Source organism: Erpetoichthys calabaricus, chromosome 12, assembly GCF_900747795.2.
Source record: "Erpetoichthys calabaricus chromosome 12, fErpCal1.3, whole genome shotgun sequence".
In the NCBI taxonomy this organism is placed as follows: domain Eukaryota; kingdom Metazoa; phylum Chordata; class Cladistia; order Polypteriformes; family Polypteridae; genus Erpetoichthys; species Erpetoichthys calabaricus.
Genome location: NC_041405.2, coordinates 49,994,058 through 50,006,386, shown reverse-complemented (window position 1 = coordinate 50,006,386; position 12,329 = coordinate 49,994,058). Strand labels below are relative to the sequence as shown.

The 12,329-nt window shown below is 37.5% G+C and overlaps 1 protein-coding gene across 1 annotated transcript in view; it reads left to right on the top strand.

The window, feature by feature from the left end:
- The window catches only part of ophn1 (oligophrenin 1), a 213,061-nt gene that overhangs the window by 134,894 nt on the left and 65,838 nt on the right, over positions 1-12,329 (top strand). Inside the window, exon 14 of the mRNA XM_028815498.2 lies at positions 1,439-1,513. Within this exon, the coding sequence (XP_028671331.1) occupies positions 1,439-1,513 (75 nt within the window). The remainder of the gene's footprint in view (positions 1-1,438; positions 1,514-12,329) is intronic.

Sequence of the window (12,329 nt, the reverse complement as noted above, 5' to 3'; positions counted from 1 at the left end):
GTTAAATCGTTCAGTCAAGCCATTCATCTGTGGATGGTAAACAGTGGTACTCAATTTCTTAGTAGCAAAGCTGTCACACAATTGTTTCATCACGCGAGAAATAAAAGGTGTGCCCTGATCAGTTAAAATTTCTCTAGGGATGCCAATACGAGTGAAAATCTCACACAAAGCTTTGGCTACAGTGGAGGAATTGGCTTTTTTCAAAGCAGCCATTTCCGAATATTGTGTTGCATAGTCAACCAACACAAGCATATATTGATACCCAGTTTTAGTCTTAGGTAGAGGGCCTACTATATCTAATCCTACCTGTTGGAAAGCAACTTCCAAAATAGGCATTGGAGAAAGGGGAGCCAGAGGGGTTTTATAAGCAGAGACGATTTGACAATCAGGACAAAAAGTACAGAATCGCTCCACATCTTTCCCCATATTCAGCCAATAAAATCGTTTTGATAAACGTTCTCTAGTCTTATCAGTTCCCAGGTGCCCACCCAAGATGTGAGAGTGAGCTAATTGCAAAAGAATGTCCCTATGTACTTCAGGTACAACTAACAATCAATCAAAAATTGACAGGTGCTGTTTGGACTTTTAAGTCTGCGAAGTACCGCGCTATTGATCAGCCACAAGTAAGCCCAGCAAGCAAGGGAGCAATGTGAAGGTAGTCTTTCAGCGTCTTTTTTTTATTTAACCTGTAGGGGTGCAATCAGCCCCCCAGCTCACAATACGTATACCTATACCCTACAGCTTATTGGCATCCCATTCAGGGTTGTTTCCTGAACCGAGTCCAATACTGCTCTCCTCAGTCTCTGTAACCTTGACCTAGATTAAGCGCCTTTGATAATGGACAGATAGATGAATCTGCATTAGGTGCCCTCTTTGATGATGTTCATTTCATTGTGGGGTGTATTTGAAACTCTAGCAGTGTACAATGATATTCATCAGTCCTTCAAGTATTAATGCTTTTATTATGGGTGACATTTAACCAGCAACATAAAAGCATTTTAAAGCTGTGACACTATGTACAGTATTCTCATGTTTTCGAATGTCCCCTAAGATTAGCAGCCTTTTATTTATGCTTCCAGTGTGCAAACTAGTGTCCATCCTTATGCCATTCAGGCAAGAGTCTTGTAATCTGTATATTCTTGTTTGAATTCCAGCAGTATTTGTTCTGAGTTGGGCTTTTGCAGGCATTCTTTTAGAATGGAGAATCATGTAAAAAAGTTTCCTGTGTATCATAATTAGAGCTTAGAGACAAAAATGTAGTGCAGCTCAGTTTTCTTGGACTGACAAGTTAGAGCAATGGTGAAGCAGAGATCTGAGGTCACTGATCCTAAACAGCTTTTTGCTTTCGTGTATTTTTGGAAGCTGGAGTTATACTTTTCTTACTGATGCTGTGCATCTGTCTCCCTCAAGGTGTAATTCCCCTTTGTTTCTTTTCCAGCAATCGCACAAGAGGGCGTCTACAGGACTGTTGGCAGTAACATCCAAGTACAGAAATTGCTGAATGCCTTCTTTGGTAAGAGAGTGTTACCTGAAAAGCGGCAAGATGATTCTCATAAATTCTGCATAAAAGTCAATTGTACCTTTTACTTCATGTTGATAACAGATATAGTGCCCTTAAAAAGTATTCACATTTTAATGTTATATAACATTGGATTACAGTGTATTTAATTGAACATTCTTGATGCTGATCTGCAGTTAAAGACTCTTTAATGTCAAAGTGAAGACAGATCTCTGCATATTGGTTTTAATTAATTACAAATATAAATCACAAAGTAAGTGATTGCATAGGAATTCATCCCTTAAATATGACAAATGTAAATCTTCGCTAGTGCAACCAATTGATTTTAAAAGTAACTTAATTAGTTCAGCGGATATCACCTGTCTTGAGTTTCAAATGACTGTAGTATAAATGCACTTTATATGGAAGAGCCAACTTGTGAGTCTGTATGGTGAACTAACTTACACAATGAAGACAAAAGAATACTCCAAGCAACTCCAGGAAAAGGTGATTGAAGGGCACATGTCAGGGAAAGGATCCTAGAAAACATCCAAGTCACTGAATTTCCCTTGGTGTCTAGGTAAATTGGTTATTAAGAAATTGAAGGAGTATGGTTCAGCCATAATTTTGCATAAAAACTGAATGATAGTGCCAGAAGAAAACCAGTTAGGGAGGCCACCAAGTGACCTATGAGAACTCTAAATGAGTTACAGGCTACAGTGGCTAATACTGGAAAGACTATGCAGACAATTACTGTTATCCAGGTGCTTCACCAGTTTCAACTTGGGCGAGTGGCAAGAGAAAGCCACTATAAAGGAAATGTACTAGAGTGCCAAACTATACATAGGTGGTTTAAAACCAATAATGTTAATTTCCTGAAATGCTTGAATCAGAGTCCAGATATCAATCCAATGGAGAATTTGTGTGTGTTCTTGAAAAAGATGTTCACTAATGATCAGCTTTCAACCTGACAGAGCTTGAGCACTGTTGCAAAGAAGAATGGTGAACAACAGCAGTGTCCAGATGTGCAGTGCTCATAGAAAGAAACCTCTGTACACAGACTCAAGTGAGGAATTGCTGCCAAAGATGCAGCTCATAAATACTTATTAGATCAATTATTTTATTTTTTAATTAGTATAAACTATTTTGCAGATACCTTTTTTACTTTGACATTAAAGATTCATCTTCTATTAATCAGTGTCAAAAAGCCACATTAAATTCACTGTGATCCAATATTGTAAAACAATAAAATGTGAAAATTTCCAAGGGGGTGAATACTTTTATAGGGACTGTGTATTTGTTGTTAATGGGGATTACAAATTGCTCTCTTGCTAACTTTCCATGCCAGTGTTGGTTGATGGTAAGGAATCATTTAAATTCCAGGTAGTTTCATTTAGAAAAAGACACAGACCCTAAAGTTATTAGCTATGTATTGAAAAACAGCTGTTAGGACAGAGCCTTTCCTTATCTTTTTGCCAACAAGGCCTTACTGCCGCTGCCAGAAAGTGAGCTGATACTGTGACACTCCTGAGAAGACAGCTGACTCTCAGCCATCACCTTGTTACTACCAATAGATGGAGAGTGAGTGCAGCTCATATCACCTCTGTATGCACTGGAGCAGAACACAGTCACCAGCTGCGCGAGCATCATCAAGTGGGCACAAACAATTGTGACTACTTTGACATTTTTAATAAGTTGTTTCCACCACATTTATGGCTTGGATTAATTTTCTCTAAACCATATGCTTGTTTTTGATGTATGATTTTTGGTCTGTTTAGCTTAATCTGCTGACTTTTTATAACCTGATGACTCTTCAATGCCTGCTGTTAGTGTTCCACTGATTATTTTAATCTGAATCTAGTGACTTTGAGATCTGGTCAGTTTACTGTGAGCCTTGTAAATGTTTAGGGTCTGTTCACCTTACCCTGAGCCTGGTTCTTTCTAGGGTCTTGTCATTTTACTTTGAATGTGATGAGTGTTTAATGACTGGTCATTGTACTGTGAGGCCGATTTTCTTTTAAACACTGATGATAATATGAGTATCTTTGTGATATAGGTTATGTTGATGGACTCCAGGTGTCTAACGAGCTTCTTCCGGTGTGGTGGAAGCGTGACCAAATAAGGCCCTGGAAAGATCCATGCATCCCCTAGCAGTGGCCACAGGTTCGCAACACAGTTGAGCTCCCATACTTATAACCTGTTGCCCCAATGGAAACCAAGGGCTGCCCTCTTTCGGCCCGGGGGAGACACTGTCCCACAAATATTCTGTCCCCTGGTCCTTCCACACTGTGGGCATCCTGGCCCCCCACCCGCCACATTCGTAATCATCAAAGTGACCTCAAAATAAAGTTCCTGTTTACCCCAATTTTATCAAATAATGCAACACTTCTGTAAACTTCAAAAGTATTTATAAAAATTTGTGATGCAGCTAAAAATACATAAGTGGTAATGTAGGTTGAGGGATTTATCACATTATTTATATACATTGTAACATCATCATAATTGTCACCATTTGAGAAGATTTTGTATCACACCCACTGTCTCATGGCAAATTGTACAATTTAATGATGAATTTCCAATGCTGATACATCCATACTCACACGGTGATAGACAAAAAATAAACGATTTCCATCTGCCTATATATTGCGTGACATTGGTGTGTTATTAATCAAAAGGAGGAAGGGATTCCGTTTAATTGATCAAAAACAATAACAAAATCAATATAAAACTTGATATAGGCATTGTGTATAGAAACAACATTTTTAGTGGAATTTTCCTCCTTCTTTCCACTTCACTTGCTACACTGCCTGCCTGCTGGAGGCCTCCATTTGCAGACACTGGCAAACCTCAAACAGGCTGCAGAACGGCTGCTAGCCTTTCTCTCTGGGCTTCTGTCAGTGCTGTGTGGCACGTTAGCATAGTATACTCAGTACAGTATTTTTATAGACACAAAAGAAAAACAAACACCAAGAGTTGACTAATTTTGTTTTTTTCTATAATGTAACCAAATTTCAATCAAAACCGTCAAAGGGCTGTTGAGATTTTCAAGTATTTCCTTTTTCTATTGTTGGGGGGTGGTGGGGATTACTTCTACATACTGATACATCAGAATGTCCTTAGCAGATGCCTGCTGGCCTAGATGTACCATCCTGACAAATTTCAGCTTTTTAACTAAACTTGAAATAGTGTTTTTGTTGATGCAGTCAACTTTACATTACATACAGTATATACTATCGGTCAAAGGTTTAGGGTCACCCAGAAGTTTTCATGTTTTTGATAGAAATTGATACATTATTTCATCAAGATACCATTAAATTGAATTGATTTAAAAAATACATGCATGGCTGTTATTGCTTAAAATTACTCATTTTTAACTTATTATTCACATAGGACTGCAAAGCCCCATTTTCAGCAGCAATTCCTTCAGTGTTCTAATGATAAACTCCCATAGCATATTCTTAATTAGTCATGTGTTAATGCTAGCTGGTTATTAGAAAATCCTTTCTAATTGCATTAGCACTGCTGAAACCTGTTATCCTGTTCACTTGTGTTGCAAGGTACTGCCATTTCTAAAGTTCAGTTGTGGGTTCTAAAATGGCCAAAATGAAACAGTTTTCTCAAGAAACATGTCAATCTACAGGGTGGGCCATAAGTTTCCATATATAGGAAAATAAACATTTTTTTTAAGAAAAAACATTATTATTTATATAACTAGGGGGCGTCCCCAGCTTGCTTCGCTCGCCAACCCCCATTTTTGTTTTTCCGGATACACACTTTTAAGATTTTTTTTTTCTTTGAATTGTTGCTATTTCATTAGTTTCACTTTTATTTCTGAACTTCTGTAAAAACAATATTTGGAATCTTTTGAGTCCCAATGTGCTGAATCTTTTAAAAGAGGTCAGTGAGACATGTGTTTAATGACTTTGTACCATAATTCAGGATAGGTTTCTCTGTTTTGAATTTCAGCACAGACAAAATGATCTACATCATCAGCAGTTAATAATTTTTTTTTTCAAAGTGACCAATAAAATGCATGTGAGGTAAAACACGTTTTTGAAATTCTCTTGACTTAAACTTCAAAGCCTTATAATATTTACATACTTCTGACATATCACATATGTCCATATATTCGATCTCTATTTGCCTTTTTTTGTTATTTCTCCGAGTAATAATTTCTCTTTTTTTGCACTAATGCGATGTTTCCTGTCTTTGTTTTGACACTGTCATTTTTTTCTGCTTTCATATTCTGTATCTTGCTCTGCATGTGTATCGCGCCTACGTTTTTTTGAGGCTTTTGAATTCCAGTTTTCATTATCTCTAACCTGCTCTGCATGTGTTTGGCCCCCTTGTTTTTTAACCTCTTTATGACGTTTTACTTTGTTTTCTGCTCTGTCTTTTACTTCTGACCTCTCTTTATCCTGCTTTTGTTTCAATGACACCTGGTCCGTGGTGATTATTTTCCCTTTTTCGAGTAATAATTTCTGTTTGTGTGCGCTACTGCGATCTTTACTTTCTTTTTTTTATACTTTCTAATTTTCCTACTTTCATATTATTTAACTTTCTCCACATGTATATCGTGCCAATTTTTTTTTTTGAGCCTTTCGAATTCCATTGCTTTCATAATCTCTAACCTGCTCTGCATGTGTATAGCACCAACGTCCGGATTGGACGTGCTTTTTTTTCAATTCCACATGTTCCAGGCTGATAATTACTTTCATTATTTTCTGAATTTGCACCTAGATTATTCTTTTTCTTTTTTGTCTCTCCAACGCTTTTGAGTCTGTTTTCTCCACACTGCTTTCTTCTTCACTTAGCTGTCGACGTTTCATCTATAATGTATTGTCGTTATACGCTTTATATGCGCTGAGAGCCCTAGAGTGTGTTGCTGCCTGTGCTCTTATTTGGTTGTAAGTAGGGCATGTCTTGCAAGAATCTCATGTTCTACGTCATCGTGAGACGGTCCTGGGTCAATCTCTTGGCGCAAAGTCTCATATTTAAGACCAATGTCTTTAGTCTCGTGGGTCTTTTAAGTGTCTTCCATGATCTTAACGTGAAGATCAAGTCTAGACGCCCTACTGTTTCTCTGCAGGATTTTTTTTTATAATAGAGAGATATGCTGTACATGACTGCCATTGTTTTGAAAACACATTTCAATACGTGTCTGCCACTGCTGATGAACACGTATTAGCACAGCTGGAGTTACGCTCGTAATGGCGTTGGTGATACGTTCCCTAAGATGATTTATGTTTCATATCTTTTCCTGGTATACCATGGCCTTCAAATGCCTACAAAGATAAAAATGAAGTGGGGTGAGATCTGGGGATCTGGGAGGCCACTCCACAGGACCATTGCGACCAATCCAAGCATCCGGAAATTGCTGATCTAACCATTGAAGCACGTGAATACCATTATTTTCCTATGTATGGAAACTTATGGCCCACCCTGTATTATTTTTTGCAGAACGAAGGCTATCCCATGTGACAGATTGCCAAGAAACTTAGGATTTAATATTTCATACAAAGGTGTCTATTACTGTCTTGACAGAAGAGGGTAAGAACTTCTCTCTGTTGCAGACGACAGTGGCATTTAGTGCGTGCTCAGTGAAGAAGACAACTGAGGGAATGTAAGGCTTTTGTTTCTCAAACTGCACACTCTGATGCCCTTCGTCTCTTAATGCAGTTGTCAATCTGGGACCTTCTTCCTTGCCTATCTAGGATAGACTCAGTTTGCTGTCTTTTCTAAATACAGTACTAGACATTTATATGAAATCTTCAATCTCTTGGCAATCTGTTAATCGTCATTCTGCAAAAAAAAAAAAAAACAGTAGAGTGACATGTTTCTTGAGAAAGCAGTTTAATTTTGGGTATTTTTGAATGTCAGTACCTTGCAACACAAGAGAACAGAATAACAGGTTTCAGTGGTGCTAGAGCAATTAGAAAGGTTTTTCTAATAACCAAATAGGAAGTAAACGTGACTAATTAAGGCCACACTAAGGGAGTCTGCCATTAGGACACTGAAGGAACAGCTGCTGAAAACTGGGCTTTGCAGCCATATGTGAATAATGCATTAAAAATCAGCCATTTCCAGGGGTAATAGCTGTTATATACACACTGTAATTTCCTTGGCTATATCAATGTAAAGGTAGGTTGATTAAAAAAGTATCACTTTGACCAGCAGTGTATATAAATTACTTAAACTCAGACTCTAAAAAAGACCAATCAGGATCATGTTTCTTCTTCTTAGGCTGAAAAGTAGCCATAAAAAGTAGGTGTCACATACAGATTAGTTTGGGTGTTCAACAGTATCCCTCCTAAGTGCTGCACTAAGTGGGAGGTGATAGAAAATCTCCACTTTTTCATTTTATTTTTATATATTGGATATGCCTTTTTTCAGGCTATTTTAGCTGAAAGACAGTGCTGTGCTGGACAACTGCAAACATGTGCTTTAATTCATCATTTTTTATTCCATAATTTCCAATTTATACTGTAGCTTCCTTCATACTGGCTGCTGTTTACATAAAAACGCCACCTAAAGTATTGTAAGCAGAGAACGTAACATGAACATATCCTCCCCTCAGGAAAGACCGTGCCAAGAATTTGTGATAAAAATGATTTACTTCAAAGTTTGTTTTTTGTCATAAAAATTGTTCAGAAATGCTGATAGGCATATTTTCTGCAAGGGGAACGTTTCTCCTCTTTGTAGTTTACCATTCAGTAAGTTTTAAGTCTTTTTGTTCATGTTTGCTCTGGTGTCTCAAAGATCTCCATTATAAGTCGCTGGCCAAGAAGCATTTTTTCAAATTTATTTATAAGAAATACGAACTTAATAACACAGTGTTTTAGGCAATTGATCATATGCTGCAAAAAACTTCAAAAGCACTGAACATATCCTTTTAACTTGAATATTAGGCTAACTCTTGGCTTAGTATTTGTGATTATGCATACAGATGTGAGAGTGCCATGAAATGGACTGTCATCCCGCCCAGCATTAGTTATTAACCTGTGCATAATGCTGCAAAAATGTAGTAATACAAGTGGCATAGCAACTAAGCATCTGTTCAGCAAAACATTCTAGAAGGAGGAAGTACCTATGAATTTAAAAGGTGAGCCTAGAATGGGTTCTAGAAACTGATGGGCTTAATTCCAAAACCAGTTCTATTATTTTGGGTAAAAACTGTACCTGTTTATGTACCATATCAATGTACAATGCTGTATATTTTTTTTTTGTTTTTCAGCCAAATTTCCCCTATCTATAGTACTATAATGTAAAAGCCATTTAACCCAAATAATATAGATAGATAGATAGATAGATAGATAGATAGATAGATAGATAGATAGATAGATAGATAGATAGATAGATAGATAGATAGATAGATAGATAGATAGATAGATAGATAGATACTTTATTAATCCCAAGGGGAAATTCACATACTCCAGCAGCAGCATACTGATAAAGAAACAATATTAAATTAAAGAGTGATAAAAAATGCCTAGGGAACGAGTCCACATAAAAGAAAGTGGTAGGAGTGATCAGTTAAATAGATAAAATAAATAAAAAGGTAGAAAGATAAAGTCTGAGTGGACTTAGATTTTGATAATCTATATTACTAAACGAAGGTTGTATATATGCACGGATGCCAGACGCTAGAAGCAAGCCATGCCAAAAGCGCATGTGCACAGCGCCTCAGCGCCCCAGAGTCAAACTCAGAGGAGGGTGCCGAAAGCACACGTGCACAGTGCCTCAGTGCCAGCGGCTTCCCAGGGTCGGTAGGTGGCACCCAAACAACACAACACAACCTGTAAACTAAACTTGAGGTAAAGCGTGCACACCAGGTTGTATATATGCACGGATGCCAGAGGCCAGAAGCAAGCCGTGCACAATACAACCGCCGTCCAAAAGCGAACCACATATACAACCTTCGTTTAGTAATGTAGATCTCCAAGCCCGGATCTGCCGCCATGGTCACTTCAGCATGCAAATCCGCTGCCATCAGCAAACGATTTCTAGCTAACGACATAGCCATAGAAAAACAAAAATGAGACCGCATGGATAAAAACAATGAACGAAGGCGCCTACAATGCACTTCTGAAACACCAGAACCAAAGGAGTCACGGCTCCAAAAAGAAACATAAAATATATTTATTTAATTAAATGAAAACTTTCCCAGGATGCACCCTCCCTCCATGATTTTTCATCCCTCCAAAGATCGGAGGGAACAGAAAGTGATTGTCATTCTTGGATTTCCGATTCTTTCGGGAATCGGGGGTTTGCTGGTATATTCTGTAATGAAAGGACTCCAGTCCATCAGAGGTTTTTTCAGGTATCCACTATTGCTTGTTAAAAGTAGTTTCCATTTTGGATTAAACAGGTGGCCTTAGTAAAGGACTTCATTTTCCTAATCCCTATCAGGCAGTGAGTGTTTTAATCCCTAGCAGTGAGTGTTTTCATTTATTAAGAAATCTTAGTAGATGGAATTTTAGAATAGTTTTTAGTAAAATGTATCTTTATCACTTTGTCTACATTTTAGTTCATCTTTTGATCATTGTACTATTGTTTGCATCTAAATTTAAGTAGTCCAGGTATGATTTCTGCCATAGACTTGTCACTGCCAGGATTGGTGATCCTGATAAAAAATTAAAAGAAGTTTAGAAAAGAAATGGAGAATATTTTTTTGTAAGAAGGTTATTAGCACTTACTAGATGGTGATGCAGATATTCTACACTAGAGCATCCGGTTCAGCGTCACATGTGTGTGTCGTCTTTATTGTTGAATAGCACTTTATAGTTATTTTTTAAGAAAGAAGAGCAAAATGTACCGCATAATAGTTCAAGGAATATAGAGTCATAGTTCCTAATTTTCTTGGAAAAATAAAACCCACACAGTTGGTTACTTCTAAATTGACAGACTTTACAGGGGGAAAAGATGTTTGTTTAAGCAGGAATTTTAATTAAAGGCAGGAATTGGCCTTTGGTTAAAAACTGGGTTGGAATGAAATCCAGCGGCCACAATGGTACTCCAGGACTCAGTTTGAAGACCCCCTTTTAAAGCGAGCTAGAATTAGAAGTAGGCTCATCTCCTATACCAAACCTGTTACTGTTTTTCACAGGTAAAACCTGTCAATCATTTTTCATTTTGTTTGTCAGTCTATTAATTCTACGTGCATATTTACACATGTTCTGAACCCAGTCAGTCTGTTAATGGGTTGTGGATTGCCGGAGCGTATCATACAAGTTTTGAGTGCAAGAGAGCGTCTATGTCGGGGCAGAATACTGTCTCATGTATGACTTGCACTTAGTAACCCTTACTGGTACAATTTAACACATCTGTTGGAGATTGAGTGAGTCTGGAGTTCCCAAAGAAAGCCTACATGGGCATTCAAAGGACATACTGATTCCATACAGGCGGGAAATACAACCTGGATCCAATGAACTTTGAGGCAGCAGCATTACACACTGTGCAACCAGGCTGTCCTGTCCTGCTGCTTTTCTAGGCAGATTACAATTTTAGAGTTGACAAAGAATTACACAATGTGTAATGAGCATAAATACAATAGGTATTGTAATGCTGACACAATTAAAAGGCCAGTGTACATTTTGAAAACCAGCAAACAAGAAGTGGATATTGCTTATAGGGAAAGAAAAGCATACAGCATGACATAATTACTTAGACTTTCAGAAAATCCTTTGATACTGTTCCATAGCAAAAATTTATTCTCAGACTAGAAAACACTGGAATCTGTGGCAGCATACGTAATTGAAATGTGAGCAGATTAATGAAAAGGAGACATAATTCAGATAAGGGGAAATCACATGATCTGGGCTAAGGCTGTTAGTGGTGCCTACTATTCTATTTTTATTAGAATCTCCTGATTTAGATGTGAACAAGCTACCAAAGTGTGTACATGACATCAACATAAGAAGGACTAGTAATGCATTACTGTGGAGGGAATGAAAATAATTAATAATAATCCTAAAAATCCAAAACAGTTTTCAGACTTGACTAAGTGCTTGCCTACAATATAAATTTCATTTTATAAGATAAGTGTAACATATAGGCCAGAAGCATGTGAAATATAAACACAGAATACTTGATGCCGAGCTACTAGAAGAAGATTCTGATAATAGTTGAGTGTAGCTCCACTATCGTCATCTAGTGATTGTGGAGAAAAATGAAATTAATAAGGAAAGCTCCATTGTTAATAAACTAACAGTAATCCACATGCAGAAAAAGCTATAGCTACTCTAGAAGACATGCCCTAATCTGACAGGTTAAATTAACTTTTGTCTATAACATTGAACATCTGGTACAGACCAAATCCAGGTGTTCACAAAGTGAAAGTGTCAGAAGCCTTCCTACTGACAATAAGGACCATGCTGTAAGATGTCATGGAAGCCTAGAGGAGATTCTTGGATCAGTGAGCTACTAGCAGCCACACAGCAGCGTGGAATGAAAGCTGTCCTGTTGTTTTTGAACGTAATGCACTGGACAGAAATAGACTAGTTACATTTCTGTCAGACCTGCTTAAGCTCTATAAGACGGAAGAGGCACTGTACTTCTGCACCAGGTGACTGTTTTTAAGGTTTGCCCACTTTACTTTAGCCCAGGTTTGTTTATAATATTCCTGGCCACTTTACCTCTGAACCTGCTGATCCTTCATAAAGCCAATTCACCTCATTTCTTGATTGACTGATTCATTTTTTGAAGATTTCAAATAAGTAAAAATATCACATTTGCTGATATATACATGAATTTAGTGTTGATAGACAATTTGTTTATGTATTTTTCTTTAATAAGCTTAAGGTGCAGCACATTTTTCAACAAAACTCATTAG